The 23,224-nt window shown below is 47.5% G+C and overlaps 1 protein-coding gene across 1 annotated transcript in view; it reads left to right on the forward strand.

The window, feature by feature from the left end:
* The window catches only part of AR (androgen receptor), a 1,201,765-nt gene that overhangs the window by 1,166,587 nt on the left and 11,954 nt on the right, over nucleotides 1-23,224 (forward strand). The window contains exon 6 of the mRNA XM_075323978.1: nucleotides 19,596-19,726. Coding sequence (XP_075180093.1) covers nucleotides 19,596-19,726 — 131 coding nt within the window. The remainder of the gene's footprint in view (nucleotides 1-19,595; nucleotides 19,727-23,224) is intronic.

A 23,224-nucleotide genomic window follows, 5' to 3' on the forward strand; every position in this document is an offset into this window, starting at 1 on the left:
AGGCTGGGTCAGTAAAGGGCAGAGAGCTCCACTCTGACTCAGACGCCAGCAAGGTGGAGGTGGGGTACTGGTATGGGCTTGTATCATCACAGATGAACTTGTGGGACCTTTTCGGGTTGAGGATGGAGTGAAGCTCAACTCCCAGACTTACTGCCAGTTTCTGCAAGACAACTTCTTCAAGCAGTGGTACAGGAATAAGTCGATATCGTTCAAGAAAACATGATTTTCATGCAGGACAATGCTCCATCACATGCATCCAACTACTCCACAGCGTGGCTGGCCAGTAAAGGTCTAAAAGATGAAAAACTAATGACATGGCCCCCTTATTCACCAGATCTAAACCCCATAGAGAACCTGTGGTCCCTCATAAAATATGAGATCTACAGGGAGGGAAAATAGTACACCTCTTGGAACAGTGTCTTGGTGGCTGCTGCACACAATGTTGATCGTAAATAGATCAAGCAACTGACAGAATCTATGGATGGTAGGCTGTTGAGTGTCATCATAAAGAAAGGTGGCTATATTGGTCACTATTTTTTGGGGGTTTTGTTTTTGCATGTCAGAAATGTTTATTTCTAAATTTTGTGCAGTTATATTGGTTTACCTGGTTAAAATAAACAAGTGAGATGGGAATATATTTGTTTTTTTTTATTAAGTTGCCTAATAATTCTGCACAGTAATAGTTACCTGCAGAAACAGATATCCTCCTAAGATAGCCAAATTTAAAAAAAGAAAAACACTCCAACTTTCAAAAATATTAAGCTTTGATATTTATGAGTCTTTTGGGTTGATTGAGAACATAGTTGTTCATCAATAATAAAAAAAAATCCTCTAAAATACAACTTGACTAATAATTCTGCACACGGTGTAGACACTCCCAGGGGAAAGGGTTTTTATACGATAGCACTCAGGCCATAACACTGGCCTGAGTGCTATCCTATAAAACATCGGATAGCGCTCATCCGATATACGGTGGTGTGAGCGAGCCCTTATGCACATTTACAGCTAAGCATCATGTTTTTTGAGTAGATTGCTAATTGACCTGCAGTCTGCTGTTTTTCTGCAGAAATACATGATTAACAATGAATCTGAAAACAGTAAATTTATGTGATAATAATACATCAAACACAGCTATCTTTCCCTGTAAATGTATGCAGAATGTGTCTGCCAGTTATTTGTGAGTGAAGGTCAGGTAATATTTGCATATAATTGAAGAGTGAGTGTCCAGAATCAGTTTTAGGCCTCATTCACACGTCTGTTTTACACGTACGAGTGCTAATATACCGCCCCTGTGTCAGCGGCCGAGCCGCTGGGATCCGGAACTGCAGTGGCTCGAGGAGTCTCCAGACCCGGGGGGTCGTATTACATATAGTTACATAGTTACTAAGGTTGAAAAAAGACCTAGGTCCATCTAGTTCAACCTTCCTCCACCAGTTCTACACCTGGTCACCAAGTCATTTATAACCAACAATGTTGTGTGCACTGAGGAAATCATCCAGCCCTTTTTTAAAAGCTGTTATAGTGTCTGCCATTACTACCTCTTGTGGTAGGGCATTCCACAGTCTGACTGCTCTAACTGTAAAGAACCCTTTCCTATTTAGCTGTCGGAATCGCTTTTCTTCCACTCGCAGTGAGTGTCCCCTGGTCCTTCGTATTGTCTTTGGAAGAAATAAGTCATGTGCCAGTCCTTTATATTGACCACACATGTATTTATACATATAAATGAGATCTCCTCTGAGAAGTCTTTTTTCTAAGCTAAACATATCTAACTTTTTCAACCTGTCATCATATGGGAGGCCTTCCATCCCTTGTAGTAGTCTAGTTGCCTGCCTTTGAACTGACTCTAACTTCTAAATGTCCTTTTTAAAATGTGGAGCCCAAAACTGAATCCCATATTCCAGATGTGGCCTTACAAGTGATTTATAGAGGGGTAACAATACGTTGGGATCACGGGATCTAATCTCTCTTTTTATACACCCTAGAATCTTGTTTGCTTTTGCAGCTGCTGCTTGACATTGAGTGCTGCTGCTCAGCTTATTTGTAATGAGAATACCCAAGTCCTTCTCCTGATCTGTAGTCCCAAGTTTACTTCCATTTAATGTATACGCAGTTATAGCATTACTACGTCCTAGGTGCATTACTTTACATTTATCAACATTAAATCTCATTTGCCAAGTATCTGCCCATTCTGACATCTTATCCAGATCTTTTTTGTAATATTGTACTATCAAGGTCAGTGTTTAATATCCTACATAGTATGGTGTCATCAGCCAAGATTGACACTTTACTATCAATCCCATCCATAAGGTCATTGATAAAGAGATTAAAAAGAATTGGTCCTAGCACAGATCCCTGCGGCACCCCACTGTTGACTATAGCCCATTTAGAGAATGTACCATTTATGACTACTCTTTGTTTCCTATCTTTTAGCCAATTCCTTACCCAGTTGCATATAGTTTCCCCTAGTCCTTGCTTCTGGAGCTTTAGTATAAGGCTATTATGTGGTACAGTATCAAATGCCTTTGCAAAGTCCAAATAAATCACATCAGCTGCATTACCAATATCCAGGTTTGTACTTACCCCCTCATAGAACCCCAACAGGTTGGTTAGACACGACTTATCTTTCATGAATCCATGCTGTCTGTCAGTTATTATATTATTTTCTGCAACATATTTTTGCATGTCATCCCTTAAAATGCCCTCAAAAACTTTGCATACTACTGATGTCAGGCTTACTGGACGGTAGTTGCCAGGATCTACCCTCTTACCTTTCTTAAATATCGGTACCACATCAGCAATCCTCCAATCCTGAGGCACCAACCCTTTTACAAGAGAGTCTAAAAAGATGAGATACAGCGGTCTGTCAATTACGGAGCTCAATTCCCTCAATATTCGTAGATGAATGCCATCTGGCCCAGGGGATTTGTCAATGTTTAAATTACTCAGACGTAGGCGTACTTCTTCTTGTGTTAAATTAATTATATCTGGTGGGGAACTTTGATTTTTCACTTGTTGAATGATCCCTGGTACAGTCAGTTCCTTGGTGAACACAGATGAGAAATGCCTATTTAATATCTCAGTCTTTTGTTTGTCCTCTATAACTAACTTGTTATTATAGTTTAAGGGGCCAATACTATCCTTTGTTTTCCTTTTGGCATTAATGTATTTATAAAAGATTTTGGGATTTATTTTAATGTCATTGGCGATTTTTGTTTCAGTAGCTAGTTTTGCTTGTTTGATGTCTTTTTTGCATTTCCTATTGATATCTTTATACTCCTAAAATGCTATTTCTGTATTCTCAGCCTTCAAGATTTTAAACGCCCTTTTGTTTTTGTTTTATTATACTTTGTACAGTCTTATTTATCCATAGTGGTTTCTTTTTATTCCGGGACATTTTATTACCAGAGGGTATACGTTTTTTACAGGACTCTAGCAGTATATTCTTAAACTTTCCCCATTTATGTTCAGTGTTCCCAGTTACCATGACTTTGTCCCAATCTACACATTTAAGCTCTTCCCTTAATTTGTTGAAATCAGCTTTCCTAAAATTCCAGGTTTTAGCGTTTCCCCTTTGAAATGTTCTATTGAATATTACATTGAAGCTTACCATATTATGATCGCTGGTGCCCAAGTGTTCCCGAACCTGTAGATCTGAAATTGTCTCCGGTCTATTTGACAGGACCAGATCTAGCAAATTATCTCCCCTCGTCGGTTCACCTACCATCTGAGGCCTAAAACACACTTCCGCAAAAAAAAGTCCGTGTGACACGGTCCGTTTTTCGGGTCCGTGTTCCGTTTTTTGGGGCGTTTCTCCGGTACGTATGGCATCCGTGTGATGGCGAGCCGGGTGTACGTGTAAAATGTCCGTGTTTGTGTGTAAAATGCCCGTGTACGTGGAATGTCCGTGTGGAATGTCCGTTTGTGTGTTGCACAATGTCGTTGATACATGTCGGCTGACAGCACACAGAGTTGTGCTATGAGAATGAACTCGGGTGAACTTCACCCGACTTCATTGTCATGCCGCGGCTCTGTCTGTGTGCCGCGTACTGATTAGCGGTCACCTGTGAAGGATTCACCAGTGACCGCTAATCCCCCGAGTGACTGAAGTGAGCAGCCCTCTCTCATACTTACCGCTCCCCGATCACCAGCGCAGCGAGGAACAGCTGTGCAGAGAATACAGAGAATAGTTTACAGATTAATCATGGAAGGTATCTCAGGGAGACGCCTGACATGATTAATCTAGGACTTATTGGCAGCTATGGGCTGCCAATAACTCCTTATTACCCCGATTTGCCAATGCACCAGGGCAAATCGGGAAGAGGCGGGTACAGTCCCAGAACTGTCGCATATAATGTATGCAGCAATTCTGGGCGGCTGCTGACTGACATTGTTAGGCTGGGGGGCTCCCCATAACGTGGGGCTCCCCATCCTGAGAATACCAGCCTTCAGCCGTATGGCTTTATCTGGCTGGTATTAAAATTGGGGGGGACCGCATGCCATTTTTTTAAATTTATTTATTTATTTTACTGCACAGTATAGGCACGCCCACCGGCTGCTGTGATTGGGTGCAGTGAGACAGCTGTCACTCAGCGTGGGGGGCGTGTCTGACTGCAACTAATCACAGGCGCCTGTGGGTGGGGAAAGCAGGGAATACGAGATTGATTAATGAGCGGCCGGCATATTCAAAGTAATTGTTGCCGCGTATTCTCTGCACAGCTGTTCCTCGCCGCGCTGGTGATCGGGGAGCGGTATGAGCCGGGGGAAGAAAAAACCGAGCGCCAATGTAAGTATGACTGAGAACCGCAGAAAAAAGGTAAGTATACTGAATTTAATTTAAAAAAAAAACAAAAAATAAGATCGCTAGTGTAAAAACGCACACGCAAGAAACGTGCTGAACACGGACATACTCAGTGTGCGGTACGTGCAGGGACGGACCCATAGACTAAAGCGGGTCCGTGCCTGCGTGCTGCCGGCCAAAAACGGACATGTCTGTGTAGAAAAGCGCACACACGTACTTTACACACGGACACATGTTCCGTGTAATTTTACGTGTGTGTGCCATCTACCATAGAATAACATGGGTCTCCGTGTGTACGGGTCTCCGGTACGTGCAAATACGTACCGCACACGTACAAATTAAACGGATGTGTGTTGCGGGTCTGAGAGAGGAAATGGTCTTGAATGGTAGATAAGAATTTACAGCTTTTAGCACAACCAGAAGATTCTATGTCCCACTGTATGTCTGGATAGTTGCAATCCCCCATAATAAGAACCCGATTATTATTATTAGCTGCCTTTTCAATTTGTTCCAGCATTTCACCCTCTATTTGTTGAGGTATGTTAGGAGGCTTATAGCAAACTCCAATTAGCATTTTTCCATTAATACCCTCCCCATGTACATTTACCCATACTGACTCTACATTGTTGCAGTTCCCCCCAATGTCATCATTCAACACAGGTTTTAGGTTAGATTTGATAAATATACACACCCCACCACCTTTTCTGTCTTTCCTGTCCCTCCTAAATGTACTATAACCCTGTATATTTGTCACCCAGTCATGGCTTTCATCCAGCCAGGTTTCCGTAATGCCCACCACATCATAATCCATGGTTAACATAAGAGTCTCCAATTCATTCATTTTTTTTGCAAGACTTCTTGCATTTGCCAGTAGACATTTAATCCTATTAACACCTTTATTACTCCTAGCCTCCCTACGTTCCTTGCATGTCCCATCCCCCACTAATCCTTCATTGACCCCTACCGTCTCCCTGTCTCTATCTGCTCCATCTATTCCCTTTTTGCTCCACTTCCCTCCTTCCCCCCAGATCCTAGTTTAAAAGCTCCTCCATCCTTCTGACCATTTTCTCCCCCAGCACAGCTGCACCTTTCCCATTGAGGTGCAGCCCGTCCCTACTGTAGAGCCTGTAGCCGACTGAGAAGTCAGCCCAGTTCTCCATGAACCCGAACCCTTCCTTCCTGCACCAATTTCTAAGCCACGTGTTTATCTCCCTAAGCTCCCGCTGTCTTTCTAGTGACGCTCGTGGCACCGGTAGTATTTCTGAAAACACCACCTTGGAGGTCCTGGACTTCAGCTTCTCTCCTAGCTCCCTGTAATCATTTTTAAGGACCTTCCACCTGCCTCTAACTTTGTCATTAGTACCAATTGGCACCATGACCGCTGGGGTTTTCCCCAGCCCCACCCGGCAATCTGTCTATTCGATCTGCAATATGCCGAACCCGAGCGCCCAGCAGACAACATACTGTTCGGCATTTATGGTCTCGGCGACAGATGACCCTGTCTGTCCGCCTAATTATAGAGTCCCCTACCACCAACATCTGTCTGGGCTTTGCTGCACTCCTATTTACCTCCTTCCTACAGAAGTTGTTTTCCTGGTTGCTAGGAGCAATGTCCTGCTGTAGTGACCCCAGTCCTGGCCCTTCATTCCTAATATCAGCCAAACAGGCATATTTACTAGGTTGTGCCAGGTCAGGACTACGCTCCCTGACACTTTTCCCCCTACCTCTTCTTCTAACTGTTACCCAACTACCTACCTCTGGGTCCTGTTCTTCTCCACCTCCACCCTCCTCCATATCTCTGGCCCCAGCCAGAGAAAGCTCAGTGAGCTCTAAACTCCTCTCCAGGTTTGCAATGCCCCTGAGTGTTGCAAGCTGCTTATTTAGATCAGTTACCTTGGCTTCCAAATACGCAACATGCTTGCATCGAGTGCAGACATATTCACCCTCAAACGGCTGCTCAAGGCATGCATACATCTGAAAAGATACACACCTGGTAGCATTGTCCATGGAGCACCTATTACATGTGGACACTCGAATTTAAAAAAAAGGGATATGTACAGGGGGGTTGGAAGTTCGTGACGCCACCCACGGTGCGTGGTAAGATGCAGTACCACCGCTGCTGTGGGGAGCGCCCAGTTGCCGTTGTATGGCAGCAAGGTGTTTAACCCCTCCTTGAGTAGGGGGTTTTGCCCCGGGGCCCCAGTGATGGGTGGTAGAGGGGTTCCGTTGGAGAGGAAATGGGTTTCTGCGTACTCACTCAGTCCAAGAATGCTGACACCGACAACTTGTAAACCAGAATTCTGTGCTCCGCTGCAGCAGGGAGGGAACACGCTTGGATCCGTGCCCTTGGGGTTAGCCTGTGACCTTTTCCGTGGCACTTTCTTCACTATTTGGACCCTGTAGTTGGAACTAGTTGGGTCCCGCTCACCCGTATGGCTAACGGAGTGAGCTTGCTCTCAGGGTTCATGCTTGGGATTTTCTGGACTATGTATTGGGAAAATCCTATCCCCTCGTTGCGCTAGTACCCCGATTTTGGAGCCGGTGGAGGATGTATCTTGAAGACTTCACCCTCGTCGGGTAAATTACCAGAATGCGTGAAGCTACTTCCCAGCCTAGGGTCCACGTACCCCGTCGTGCCCTGGCCCCTGCCCGGTGATGGCTCAAGGCCGCCGCCTGCCCTCCTCGGCAGATCCGTGCACATTGACACAATCCCCTGCGACTGGGGTTCCAGCTCCTACCAGGCCCAGACCAACGTCTGCCACCTAGTATTCTACAGGGAGTCCTGCTCCTGACCTCCTCTCTCCTCAACTTCACCGCTCCAAATGCCTCTGACTCTTCCCTACCAACCCCCCAGTGGGTGGCCTGATTCCCTTCAGGCCCCCCCAATGGCATGTCTGGTGGGTGTGGTGCAGAGTGTTCCTAGGGTTTTAACTGGCTTTGCTCTTAGCAACACCGAAGGCCAGGGATCCGTAACCAAGGAGGATGCGGATACTGTGCAGAAGGGCAGATTGCACAATACCCTGAGACGACCTAATAAGCCAGGGTGTCACATTCCCCCTTTGTTAAACGTAGCTCGTCCCCAAGCTACAGGACACCAGAGTTTTTTTTGTTTTAACCTTAGAAAAAGCAAAAAGTAACATTAGTAAAGAATTTATTAACAGGTTCATCCCACACAGGGAAGGCACTTTTATTAAACGTTACTAACTAGTAAGAGTTCATCGTCCAACAGTGGGACGCTACCGGTTTTAATGGTAACGGAGGCTCAACCTACTCCGTTGCAGCCCCTTCCTGCGACAGTCCAGTCCCAACGTTCCGGACTCAATAACCTGCCACCCAAACAACCTGACCCCCTGGAAACCTATCCGCGGGTTCGTGACCAGGTTAAGGTCCCAGGTGTTGTCTTTAGACGACTCTGGTTGGCACAGGAGGTGTAACTATTTACAATATACAAGTTCGTGCCGGTCATGCCAGTCCTGTGACAATGGTCCATATTTACTTATATATACAGTACAGACCAAAAGTTTGGACACACCTTCTCATCTCTAGAACAACTGTTAAGAGGAGACTTTGTGCAGCAGGCCTTCATGGTAAAATAGCTGCTAGGAAACCACTGCTAAGGACAGGCAACAAGCAGGAGAGACTTGTTTGGGCTAAAGAACACAATGAATGGACATTAGACCAGTGGAAATCTGTGCTTTGCTCTGATGAGTCCAAATTTGAGATCTTTGGATCCAACCACCGTGTCTTTGTAGAAAAGGTGAACGGATGGACTCTACATGGCTGGTTCCCACCGTGAAGCATGGAGGAGGAGGTGTGATGGTGTGGGGGTGCTTTGCTGGTGACACTCTTGGGGATTTATTAAAAATTGAAAGCATACTGAACCAGCATGCCTACCACAGCATCTTGCAGCGGCATGCTATTCCATCCGGTTTGCGTTTAGTTGGACCATCATTTATTTTTCAACAGGACAATGACCCCAAACACACCTCCAGGTTGTGTAAGGGCTATTTGACTAAGAAGGAGAATGATGGGATACTACGCTAGATGACCTGGTCTCCACAGTCACCAGACCTGAACCCAATTGAGAAGGTTTGGGGTGAGCTGTACCACAGAGTGAAGGCAAAAGGGCCAACAAGTGCTAAGCATCTCTGGGAACTCCTTCAAGACTGTTGGAAAACCATTTCCGGTGACTACCTCTTGAAGCTCATCAAGAGAATGACAAGAGTGTGCAAAGTAGTAATGAAAACAAAAGGTGGCTACTTGGAAGAACCTAGAATATAAAGACATATTTTCAGTTGTTTCACACTTTTTTAAGTATTTTATTCCACTTGTTTTAATTCATAGTTTTGATGCCTTCAATGTGAATCTACAATTTTCAGAGTCCTGAAAATAAAGAAAACTCTTTGAATGAGAAGGTGTGTCCAAACTTTTGGTCTGTACTGTACTTATAAAATATAACGGAGTCCATGTACCGGGTGTACACACTGAAAAGGAATTTGGTTGTTAATCAGGTAACTTCTTCGTTCGTTTTCAATTATTTTTACTCAAACTTTCATTTGCTGATATCTATATGAAAAATAAACTGTGAAAAACAATAAACGAAAGCACCGATACCTAACAGTTCTATGGCAGCGTAAAACTACTGGCATTATAACATTTTTCAACATTCTTCTCTGTACCTCCATGGAAGTTGACCAAAGTTTACACGAGTTGATATCCTTAATGTTGGGTTCTCATCCCCTTCTGGTAAAGTGGCTACACTCCCTACAAGTTCCTCGCCCTCTGTGCTGGGTGTACCTGGCAAAACCCTACGTGTGCGGGGCAAGGGGACTGGTGCTACTCTAGGTGCTGGAGTGGGTGCAGTGTCAGTAAGCCTTTCCTGCTCTCGTTCTTCCACGGGTTGTGGGAATGTTAACACAGGGACTATTACTGCTCCATTCTGCATAGGCCAATCTTCCGGAAAATCACCTAAAATGGTATGGATCACCTTCTTCCTTCCTTCCACCACTGGAGGCTGGGACTGAGGTTCTTTGATCCCTCCTAAAGGTTCTGGGCACTTCTTCAGATGGTCCCTAGATACCGTATCCGTAGTTCTCCCATGATCTTTGCTGATCAAACAGGTCTTGTGGTTGTCAAAGTTGGATGGCTGTAACACTTACGGCTCCTTCTCCCACTGATCATCCAACTTGTGTTGCCTCCTTTTTCTTTTTAGCACTATTTCACCAGGAGCAAAGGGGGCTGCTTTAGCTTGTTTGTTAAAGTTTCTTTCTTGCCGCTCCCGGGTTTGATCCAAGCTTTCCTCGACGCACTTCTGAATCTGTTTGTACTGGGCTTGGCGACGTGAGTCCCAATCTTCTCCAGGTGCGTAGGTTTCAGGCAATTAAACCTTCATCTCCAAGTCCACTGGGAGTCTTCCCGGGTGGGCTCTCATCAGGTATGCTGGGGTACACTTGGAAGATCCCACTGGGAGGTTGTTGTAGATGTCTACTAGGTCTGGCAGTTTTTCAGGCCACTGGTTCCGCTCCTCTAGAGGAAGGGTCTTCAGTAGATTGGGCACCAGGTGTTTCATCTTCTCGCACATCCCATTTGTCTGCGCATGATAGGGTGTAGTGTGAATCTTCTTGCACCCGTACAGACTGCAGAACTCCTGGAAGATCTCAGCATTGAAGGCAGGACCCTGATCTGTCTCATGCGGCCTACAGAAGTGGGCCTGAAACGCCCTTGCTGCAGTACTGGCAGTCAAATCCTTAACAGGTACCACCACCAGGAACCGTGAGTAGTGGTCAACCATTGTGAGCGCATACGTGTACCCACTTCGGCTGGGGGTCAGCTTGACATGGTACAAAGCCACAATCTCCAGGGGCTGCTTGGTGACAATCGGCTGAAGTGGTGCTCGCTAACTAGTGCCATCCTGCCTCCTCAAGGCACAGGGGCCTCAATTCCTACACAAAGCTTCTATGGAGTCTCTCATTCCTATCCAGTAGAAGTGGCTTCTCAGCAACATCTCCAGCTTCTTCCACCCAAAGTGCCCGGCTCCGTCATGGTATGCCTCCAGCACCACTGGGACGTATGACTTGGGGACCACGATCTGGCAGATTTTCTCATGGGTCTTGGGGTTGGTCAAGCTCCTGCACAGTTTGCCTTGGTGCAGATAAAGCTGACTCCGGTCTTGTCACAAATTCTGGAGTGCCTGGTCCAATATGGGCATCAGCTCTGGCCAGCAGCACCTGGACTAACTTGATCACAGGGTCCTGATCCTGGGCTTCTTGCCAGCCATGGTGAGGCAACGGGTTACAGGTCATCTGCTGACGAACACTGGATCTGGATCGTCTCTCAGGCAGGGGCTGATGGAATGCAGGTAGCTCGACTTCTTCCTGGTCATCTTCGTCTCTCCCATCATTGAACAAATGGGGCATCCTGGATAGGGCATCTGCGTTGGTGTTCTTACGGTCAGCCCTGTATTTGATAACGAAATCATAATTGGCAAACCGTGTGACCCATCATTGCTCCAAGGCTCCCAGCTTCGCCGTATCCAAGTGAGTCAATGGATTATTGTCCATATACACCGTGAACTTGGCAGCAGCAAGGTAGTCCTTGAATAGTTCGGTCACAGCCCAGACAAGTGCTAGGAACTCTAACTTGAAGGAACTATAATTTTCTGGATTTCTCTCCGTTGGTCTTAACTTCCGGCTGGCATAAGCGATTACCTTCTCCTTGCCCTTCTGCACCTGTGACAAGACAGCTCCTAATCCCACAATACTGGCATCTGTATACAACACAAATGGGAGGCCGTAATCAGGATAAGCCAAGATTTTGTCCCCGGTTAGGACAGACTTCATCCGCTTGAAAGAATCTTCTTGTTCCGTGCCCCATTGGAATGGAGGCCCTGAGGATTTACTGTGTACAGTCTGACCCACCAGAAAGTCCTGTAAGGGGGGCTGCCATCTGGGTATACCCCTTGACGAACCTCCGGTAGTACTCCATCAGGCCCAGGAACTGTCGCACCTCTCTGACAGTAGTGGGCCGTGGCCAGTTCTGGATGGCTGTGATCTTCTCGAGGTCCAGTGCCACACCTTCGACACTCACTACATGCCCGAAGTACTGCACCTTCGGCTTCAACAAGTGGTGCTTGGATGGCTTGAGCTTCATTCCGTACTTGGACAGAGCGTCGAACACCTCGGCCAAATGCTCAAAATGTGCTTTGTAGGTTATGGAGTAAACAATGACGTTGTTACGGAGGGACCGGCAGATTAGGACCAGGGGGTATATATCCTAATCGCCAGTCGGGGCCCACCGTGCTCCAGATGACAAAGGAGCTGCTGGCACCTGAGGGTTAGGCGGAGACTATAGAGCTGGATGGCTCTGAGATAACCCAGGAACTCTGGGAACCGGTCACGTGTGTTGGGACACGTCAGACCGGACGACAACCCGATTAGCGTTTTGGTGCACCTAGCGCTACACCAACCACGTGTGCAGGAAACACGTCAGGCCGGGTGGTAACCAGGTAGCGTTGACCGGAAGACCGCCACGAAAGCGCCCTGTCGGCCACGTGTGTAGGACACGTCAGGCCGAGCGGTCCTCCGATTAGCGTTTCTGGCCACCTCTCGACTGGCCACGTGTGTGTAGGACACGTCAGGCCAGATGGGTACACCAGTAGCGTTGACCGGGAAGCCGAGGAGGATAAGGAACACCCTGTTAACTCCACAGGGGTCCTGGAGTACGCTGTCCGTGCGCGTAGGGGGCACAACTGGACAGGTGGCGCAGCAGGTGCGTTGTCCGTGTGCGTAGGGGGCACAATTGGACAGGTGGCGCAGCAGGTGCGTTGTCCGTGTGCGTAGGAAGCACAATTGGACAGGTGGCGCAGCAGGTGCGTTGTCCGTGTGCGTAGGGGGCACAATCGGACAGGAAGCACAGCAGCCGCAGCCCAGTTAACGCCACTGGGCTGCTATAGCAAGACTGGAACGGCAGGAGGGAAGCACGGCACCTGACCCTGATGTGCCGAGCCACAAATCTTGGCGTGACAGACACCGTTCGCCTAACCCTACCTACCGCTTCCCAACATAGGCTTATGAGGCTCTAACATGGAGGTGTGCTCTGACTGAGCAAAAGTGAAGACTGCGCACCTCCATGTTGTCTCCAGCCCCTTTTATAACCTGGGTCTGCCCCAAACCCAGGGTGGAACCATCAAGGTCCAATAGCAGAGTGCCATGTCATCAGTGACGTCACATGCGACCTATCCGGAACCGCCATGTCATTGATGACCTCATGGCAGCCACGCCCCAAACACTTCACCAGTCATCGTCTGACGACCAATACTGAGGTGCCAGATCATAGGGGCGGGCCTCTGCGAGCCAGTCCGGAGTTGCCACGTCATCAGGACACCTGACACCCTCTGCCCTATCAGGGCCTGCCACCTCACGGACATGCTCAGTGAGGTCCTTACCGGACCTAGCCTCTGGTGCACTAAGTGCCTGAGCATGCCCAGTAGCCTGAGCAACAGGCTCAGAAAGCAGACTATCAGTTTGAGCATGCTCAGTAGGCACATCCCAGCACTTAGACACAGCACGAAGTCCAAGTACCTGTGCAAAGAGGCTGTTAGGGTTAATTGTGGGAGCATGCCTGAACTGAGGACTTAGTCTCAGACATAACACAATCAGGCTGAGCATGCTCACTAGGCAAAACACCGGGCTTAAACTCTGGTTGGGGTAAATCGGCGCACGCATGCGCACTAGCCGCCTCTCCACACTTAGATGTGGTGGAAGGAACAGCCAACTGGACGACCCGAGGCACGGCCAAGAACGGCAGCCGGCGCCTGGGCGCAACAGGAACCGCAGCAGGCTGCTTGCGGCTATGGCACCGCCGGTTCGTAACAGACGTCATCCAGATACAACAAGACGGTTTCAAAGTTGCAGTAGCCAAAGCAGCACTCCATCAACCTCTGGAATGTCCCGGGTGCATTGCACAGCCCGAATGGCATACTATTAAATTCACATAGGCCCATTGGGGTAGCGAACGCGTTCTTCTCCCGGTCCTCCTCGGCGACTGCTACCTGTCAGTACCCGCTGGTGAGATCAAGGGTGGAGAAGTAAGTAGACTTCAGAGCGGCTAATGATTCCTCAATGCGAGGCAAACAGTAGGCGTCCTTATGGGTAATCTTGTTAATCTGGCGGTAATCTATGCACATACAGTTAGGTCCAGAAATATTTGGAGAAGTGACACAAGTTTTGTCATTTTAGCTGTTTACAAAAACATGTTCAGAAATACAATTATATATATAATATGGGCTGAAAGTGCACACTCCCAGCTGCAATATGAGAGTTTTCACATCCAAATCGGAGAAAGGGTTTAGGAATCATAGCTCTGTAATGCATAGCCTCCTCTTTTTCAAGGGACCAAAAGTAATTGGACAAGGGACTCTAAGGGCTGCAATTAACTCTGAAGGCGTCTCCCTCGTTAACCTGTAATCAATGAAGTAGTTAAAAGGTCTGGGGTTGATTACAGGTGTGTGGTTTTGCATTTGGAAGCTGTTGCTGTGACCAGACAACATGCGGTCTAAGGAACTCTCAATTGAGGTGAAGCAGAACATCCTGAGGCTGAAAAAAAAGAAAAAATCCATCAGAGAGATAGCAGACATGCTTGGAGTAGCAAAATCAACAGTCGGGTACATTCTGAGAAAAAAGGAAGTGACTGGTGAGCTTGGGAACTCAAAAAGGCCTGGGCGTCCACGGATGACAACAGTGGTGGATGATCGCCGCATACTTTCTTTGGTGAAGAAGAACCCGTTCACAACATCAACTGAAGTCCAGAACACTCTCAGTGAAGTAGGTGTATCTGTCTCTAAGTCAACAGTAAAGAGAAGACTCCATGAAAGTAAATACAAAGGGTTCACATCTAGATGCAAACCATTCATCAATTCCAAAAATAGACAGGCCAGAGTTAAATTTGCTGAAAAACACCTCATGAGGCCAGCTCATTTCTGGAAAAGTATTCTATGGACAGATGAGACAAAGATCAACCTGTACCAGAATGATGAGAAGAAAAAAGTTTGGAGAAGAAAGGGAACGGCACATGATCCAAGGCACACCACATCCTCTGTAAACATGGTGGAGGCAACGTGATGGCATGGGCATGCATGGCTTTCAATGGCACTGGGTCACTTGTGTTTATTGATGACATAACAGCAGACAAGAGTAGCCGGATGAATTCTGAAGTGTACCGGGATATACTTTCAGCCCAGATTCAGCCAAATGCCGCAAAGTTGATCGGACGGCGCTTCATAGTACAGATGGACAATGACCCCAAGCATACAGCCAAAGCTACCCAGGAGTTCATGAGTGCAAAAAAGTGGAACATTCTGCAATGGCCAAGTCAATCACCAGATCTTAACCCAATTGAGCATGCATTTCACTTGCTCAAATCCAGACTTAAGACGGAAAGACCCACAAACAAGCAAGACCTGAAGGCTGCGGCTGTAAAGGCCTGGCAAAGCATTAAGAAGGAGGAAACCCAGCGTTTGGTGATGTCCATGGGTTGCAGACTTAAGGCAGTGATTGCCTCCAAAGGATTCGCAACAAAATATTGAAAATAAAAATATTTTGTTTGGGTTTGGTTTATTTGTCCAATTACTTTTGACCTCCTAAAATGTGGAGTGTTTGTAAAGAAATGTGTACAATTCCTACAATTTCTATCAGATATTTTTGTTCAAACCTTCAAATTAAACGTTACAATCTGCACTTGAATTCTGTTGTAGAGGTTTCATTTCAAATCCAATGTGGTGGCATGCAGAGCCCAACTCGCGAAAATTGTGTCACTGTCCAAATATTTCTGGACCTAACTGTACTCATAGTCCCATCTTTCTTTTCTACCAGTATCAGTGGGGCTGCCCAGGGACTGCAGCTGTCACGGACCACTCCTGCTTCTTTCATGCTCCTGAGCATATCTTTGGCACACTGGTAGTGGGCAGGTGGTATGGGCCTGTACCTCTCCTTGATAGGTGGGTGAGTGCCAGTGGGTATATGATGTTGTACCCCTTTAATCCACCCAAAATCCAGTGGGTGTTTGCAAAAGACCTACTCGTACTCCCTGACCACCCTGTAGACCCCTTGTTTATGATGTGCAGGTGTAGAGTCAGTGCCCACGTGTAATTCCTGACACCACTTCTTACCGGGTCCTGGGGATTAGCACTAGGGAGCTGACTAGGCTTATCTGGAGACCCTGTTGCATGGATGTTGTCTGCATTTACCATAAACAGCTTGGCTATTGTGGCTTATCAGGGTAGTGTAACTTCTTCCTCCCCACAGTTTAGCACTCTCACGGGCACTCTCCCCTTCTGGACATCGACTACCCCTCTGGCCGTAAACACGGTGGGCCAATGCTCTAAGGTAGGGGCTCTACCACTGCCTGGTAATCTTGTCCCCGGGAACCTATAGCTGCCCTGCACCATATCAACATTTCACTTCGTGGGGGCACTCACTACTAGAGGGGCCACATCCATTACCCGTACATCACCTATCTCACCTCTGGAGAGACTTACCTGTTGCCGCTGCAGGAGAGCTCAGATCTCACGTTGCAGGACTCTCTGCCACCCTGCTCCTGCAGTCTCAGACAGCTGTTGAAGCAAAAAAAAGACTTCTCCCATGCAATTCTCAATGACAATTGTTCCTAAAATGATCTTCGGGTTCCGATCACTAGGGTCATTTTGTACTACTATTAGGCCTTGTCTGACTAATTCTACATGGCCCACATTTATGGTCACCTCCTTGAACCCAATATGAGTCACAGGTAACCCATTGACAGCATAAATAGTCAAACTGTCGCCCGGCGGCATCAAATCATCATCAAGCCAGAACTTCTTATATAGGGAATAGTCGTTACGTGGGAGCCGGTATCAAGAAGTGCAGAGGTAGGGATCCCATCCAGGGTGATGGAAACAATGGACCGTCCCCCTACATACCGCTCTCTCCAGTCTGCTGGGCCTTAGCAATTTATTCCTGGGGATTGGCCCTTGGCCCCAGGGGTTTCCCGTTTAAAGCACAGCTTCTTGCGTAGTGGCCGGTCTTGTTGCACCTATAACAAACAGGTGGGCCATACCGGTCACTGTTCCGTCCTCTGTACGCTGAGGTCCGCTTTCTCATCCAGAGGACTTCCTCCGGGCAGTCGGCCAATTGGATCTCCCTTGACGAGATGGCATTTGACTTTAGTTGCATGGCTTCCAGAATCCAGGTGACATCTTTAGTTAGCTGCTGCACTGGGGTAGATAAATCGGGTGCTCCGCTCCTGGTCATTGATAAAGGAGCTGGCTCAGGCAGGGCTAGGGCAGAGGGTTTCACTTGCGCCGGAGAGGCATCAGCCTGCCAAGCCGGGAGTGGGGAGTCAGGAGCATCTGGGGGCTGCAGGGCTTTAATTGCCTGTTCCTTCAGGGTAGCAAAGTCCAAAGCAGGATGTTCTAGGGCCCATAGTCGAAGCTGCTTGCGGTCCTCCACTGACCCGAGGCCTTGCAGGAACTGCTCCACCATCATCTTGTTCCCCTCCGGCTCTCCAATATCGTTGGTCAGTCTCAGGGTCTGCAACACCGCTTACAATTTTAAGGCGTAATCTCGGATGTTATCTTGGGGCCGTTGCTTGTAGCTGTAAAACCTCATCCTCAGTTCCGCTTCCTTGTGAGTTTCAAATGCAGCTCCCAGTCTCCTGAAAATGGCAACTACTGATGTCCGATCTGCCTCAGTCCAGATCTCCACTTCCAGCTCGGCAGCACCAGTCAGCTGCCTGAGCACTACCGCCGCCCGCTGCCGCGCGTTCAAGGCATACATGTCAAGAACGTTACAGATTTTCCTCTTGAATCCTTGCAGCGCGTCTGGTCGGCCATTATACTGTGGGAGCCAGGCAGCGCCTGGTACATACGGCAATGTTATCGGCATTATGGGAACAACTGCCTCAGGTCCGGGTCCCGCCGCCCCTGGGGCCGGAGTGGCCTTCGCTGGCCCATCGTTACCCTGGTCGGGCGGAGGCAGCACCGCCACACTTCCATCGTCTGGAGCCGACATCTCTGCGTCTCCCTTGGTCTTTACTCAGCACTCTTTCACGCGCTGTGGCCCTCTGGGAACTTCCGGTTCCGGCCTCACACGCAGGACGAATGGCGGGGCTTAGGCTTTGCGCGCTCTCTCGGGGAAGACAGCATATTGGCGCGAAAAGATGGCGGAATTGGCGGGAAAAAGACTTTTGACTCGCGGTTTTCGGTTTTCAAGCACACGTCACCCAGGTAAGTGGGTCCTGCTCGTATCCTGTTCGTGACGCCAGGTTTTTCGAGGTGTATCGTCTCCGTGTCAGCAGCCGAGCCGCTCGGATCCGGAACCGCGGTGGCTCGAGGGGTCTCCAGACCCGGGTCGTGCGGACATTCGAATATAAAAAAGGGTATATGTACAGGGGGGTTAGAAGTTCGTGACGCCACCCACGGGTGCGTGGTAAGATGGAGTGCCACCGCTGCTGTTGGGAGCGCCCAGTGGCGGTGGTATGGCAGCAAGGTGTTTAACCCCTCCGTGGGTAGGGGGTTTTAACCCCGGGGCCCCGGTGATGGTGGTAGAGGGGTGCCGTTGGAGAGGAAAGAGCCAGAGATGGCTCAAGGCCGCCGCCTGCCCTCCTCGGCAGATCCGTGCCCCTTGACACAATCCCCTGCGACTGGGGTTCCAGCTCCTACCAGGCCCAGACCAACGTCTGCCACCTAGTATTCTACAGGGAGTCCTGCTCCTGACCTCCTCTCTCCTCAACTTCACCGCTCCAAACGCCTTTGACTCTTCCCTACCAACCCCCCAGTGGGTGGCCCTATTTCCTTCAGGCCTCCCAATGGTGTGTCTGGTGGGTGTGGTGCAAAGTGTTCCTAGGGTTTTGACTGGCTCTGCTCTTAGCAAAACCGAAGGCCAGGGATCCGTAACCAAGGAGGATGTGAATACTGTGCTGAAGGGCAGATTGCACATTTCCCTGTGATGACCTGATAGTGTGACGCCCTGGCCTAACTGTTTCTTCACAGATCAGATATCACTTGTACCTATGACTGTCTATAGGACTGCTTACATGTCAGATTTTTTTCTCAGACCAAGTGATCCGTGCAAAATTGTGGCGATATGTCTGATATTGATCTGAGTGTCTGATGAACATTGGCATTGCAAGTCTATGGGTCAACGAGAAAATCTGACAGCATTCAGATGCCAGTTGTGCGCTGTCTGTTTTTCACTGACAGAGCGGAGATAGTGGATAAACGTTTATTTCCGCATCAGTGAAAAAAAATGATGAAACTGATGAAAATCCGATGGAAATCTGATGACACTGATGAAAATCACTGATGAACCTCGGTCAGTTTTTCTTGTACATGAAAAAAACCAGATGATGCTTTATTGTGGGCCCCTGGTTCATCTGTCTGACACTGGATTGTAATCCCCCATGGGTTTAACCCTCCATTTATCAGGGTTGTGAAACCTTACATGGTAACCGAAAGGTCTCCTGCACTACAAGATGTAACCACAAGATCCATGAATGTATTCTGTAGATAAGGTCTCTGCATTTTAATCACTAATCAGGTTATCAGAACGTAATATAGAATTATAAAGAAATCTCTTGTGAAACCAGAACATACAGGAATATGTCAGAGCCTCATAGCGATGTATTCTATCTCCATACAACCTGGAATAATACCGCAGCACCACTTACTTTGCACTACCGTATATTTTTCTCATTGAGATTTACATCTTGTTATATTGAATTCCAAGATTGTATAAGTAACATATCCACTTTTATGATTGCGCAGGTATCGCATGCACAAATCCCGCATGTACAGCCAGTGTGTTCGGATGCGTCATCTTTCGCAAGAGTTTGGTTGGTTACAGATCACACCTGAGGAGTTCCTGTGTATGAAGGCTCTTCTCCTCTTCAGCATTAGTGAGTATTGCAGTATTACATATAGCGTCAACCTCAAAGAAGATTAATGTACTGGATTCTGCCAACATAGCTAAGCTCACGGTGTTCTCCCTGCAGTGAATTAATAAATATTAACTTTAATTCATATAATGGATGAATTTACCATAGAAATGTAAATGGTAAATAAAATAAATATGTCTTGGCAGAAATATAGGAATGTTACTTAAGGCAGGAGGCTGGAGGAGCGTGTGCATTAGAACTTAAAGGAAAACTACTGTTATATTGAATGTGATATCTGATCTGCAGGCAGAATGAAATGAAGCGCGAGGAACAGATCGGATTGATACAGACTGTGAGAAAAGTTTAAGTAAAACTTGTTTTTCATTCATTGTAGTTTTTGTTGTTTGTATGCATAAGAATCCTGTGGGCGGTCCTACTCAGTGATTTGATAGTCTTTCCTATGTGTCTCTGCATGGAGGTGTGCCGCCCCGGCGCTGACCGGGGTGCTCGGATCCGGGGTGGTCGTGGCTCGAGGGGTCCGGACTCGGGCTCAGCGAGCACTCCAAACTTGAGAAGGGGTTATTTACAGGGGAGAAGTTCATGACGCCACCTGCAGGTTGCAGTAATGGGAGTACTGCCGCTGCTGGAAGGAGTACCGGGGCAGAAAGGGTGGAGCAGCAAGGTGTCAGTCCCTCCGCAGGTAGGGAAGGCCCCAGACTCTGGGGTTTGATGGATTTGGGAGGACAGCTTTGGGAGAACAGGGTACTCACTGCGGGAAGTCGTATTGTTGGATGAGGTTTATAAAGTAGACACACACACTGTTGGTAAACCAAAGTCTCTTAGTGCCGCTGCAGGAAGCCCGTCCAAGTACCTAGTCCCACCGGTGTCACTTAGTGATCCGGAGCCTGCCTCCATGCACAATTTGTTGTCTGTTAGTGGTCCCCGTGGCTTTAAGCTGCTGGGGGGCTTCGCTCACTATGTGGCGTGTAGCTGTGCTCTTGAGGGCTGGCACTTGGGACTTCAGTGGGTTGCTTTGTTTGGAAAACACTGTCCCCTGCGTTGTGCTGATGGCCTCAATCTCTGAGCTATCAAGGAAGGTCCTGAAGATCCTCTCCCAATCAGGTTAATTGCCAGGATGTTGAATCGGCTCCTGACCTAGTGTCCTGTACCCCGTCATGCTCGGTACCGGTCAGCTCTGTCGACACCTCTTTGGTGTCTGCAGTCCCTCCGAGACCACGTCAGTCGCACCCCAGACCGACGTCCCTGCACCCGGTCACCGACTCCTCTGGTCCCGGACCACTGTCTGCGACCCAACCTCTCTCTAGCTTCCCGGGAGCTAACCCTCCAGCTCCTTACACTTTGAGGGCTCTCTATGAACTGACTTCGTCCCTCCCCACAAGTCTGCCTGACCCTTAGGTGGGTGGCCCTGTTCGAGCTAGACCAACCCACTGGTGTGTCTGACAGGTCACGATGTGAGGTGTTGGTTGGGATTTGTGGTGCTGATGGAGGTGACACCGGTTTCCTAGGTACCTGGAACCATGGGGGGTAGGCCCTGTACCCTGGGGAAAGGATGCAGTTCCCTGTAGCACCCTGATGTATTCAGGAGCGCTACACAAAGACAGCTGTCAATCACTAGTAGGACCACCCACTGGACTCATGTATACAAACACCTGGGAATTCAATGAATAAAATTCAAGTTACACTGATCCTTTACCAATAATCTTATATATTATTCTGCTCAGCTTCTCCTTCTCTATGCGGTTCTGTCCACAGATCAGATATGGCATGTATAATGTGACAGGTTCCCCTCAAGGTAGAGCGGCTGAGGAGATAGCAAAAATGCCTGAAATATCAGTACGCATACAGTATGTAAGGGTGCCATGCTAATGATGGATACAATGAGGAGGAGGGTTACTATTTTATACATTTTATTCACTATAGCTTTTTTTTAATATTAAAGTTGTTGTCTAGGACATAGGTCATCAGTATATGCAGTATCTCTCAGACAAGTCATCATTATCAGATCAGTTGGGTCTGCCACATGTACCGATCAGGTCCTGCTGGATGCAGATGTGTACATTGTAAGCAGCATGTCTCTGAATGATTTGTAGTGACTGTACTTTAATATTACACCTCTCTTTCGTTCGTGGCCACTACACAGTGTATGGTGTCATGCTGTGTACACTGTGTACATCTGTCCACTGCAGGTTGGATAGCATATTCCTAATAATAAAAATGTATTGTACGTGCTTCTGTAGAGTCATACCTTCCACCAGGTAATAGTTCTCAAAAATGTTCAGTTTTGCTTATCTCATTGTTTGTTTGTTGCAAATTCATATTGTTTCTATCATGGTCTCGATGTATAAATGAAAAACTTAGTGTGCTCTTAACTTACAATAGTCGCGCGTTACTATATTTTCAACATACAGTACAATGGTTATCCTGAAGCAAATTAATATAATAATTTGAGACACCACTGCATACAGCTTCTCACCATAACTACCATATTATCATGCATTAACTTATTCACTTTAAATGTTTGTGTGGTCCCTCTGCTACTCTGCAATGACGTTCTAAAATGTCACTGTATAGTAGCCGGGCTACATGCAATCACAAGGGAGGAAAAGCAACCGCACATGCATCAGATGCACACCAAAGGTATAAGATAAAAATGCCTTTATTGTATACCAATCTTAAAAACATTTAAAAAAGGTGCAAAACATACAAGCAACCAGAGGTGGGGGCAAGAGTGCTCTGGGCAAAAAAGTCACAAACAGCATCACATGACAATAATAATTACATGCATAAGTGAAGCAGTCAAAAATGCTGTAAAAGGAAGTGCCAATATATAATGCTAAATGCCCAACAATGTTATGTCTGCACAACCAGGGGCATTGGAAGTAACATGAATAAGACAATTATATGCAATATTCCAAGAGAGGGATGGTAAATTTAATATTACAGAGGGAGGGTCACGGAAACATACGTTGCGCAAATAATGAATTACAATGATACAATAATCCAAAGCATGAATCATAAGTACGCAAGAGGTGAATCTGAGTAAAGAGGTCTCAGAATGGGAATACCATACCAGGTGACCTAAATGCACTCCCTAAACCTGTTTGAAAGAGTGCAATACATGTAACCCATGTGAATACCAAGGGGTTAATGCTGACAAGGGACTGCACAAGAACCTGGTTTAAGGATGAAATACCCCAAATGACCAATGATGGCAATGAAGGACAGGCACTGGAATAGCACAGGGAGATGCCCAGGACAGGCAGGCCGACGCGTATCGCCGCCTGAGCGGCTTCCTCAGGGCAATCGTGCAGCTGCAGAAGTTGACATAAAGCCGGAGAAGGCAAAGATAGTTTATTACTGACTTTACCTTCTCGATTGCTGTTTACACAGCACTAAACAAGCGCTGTGTATGCAGCAATAGGGAGTGCTCATGGTGCTCCCTCCTCCAGACACAGTGGTCATGTAATTACTGTGCATAATGAGGGAGCAGGAGCTGCT

This window comes from Anomaloglossus baeobatrachus, chromosome 9 (genome assembly GCF_048569485.1).
Source record: "Anomaloglossus baeobatrachus isolate aAnoBae1 chromosome 9, aAnoBae1.hap1, whole genome shotgun sequence".
Classification (NCBI taxonomy): Eukaryota; Metazoa; Chordata; class Amphibia; order Anura; family Aromobatidae; genus Anomaloglossus; species Anomaloglossus baeobatrachus.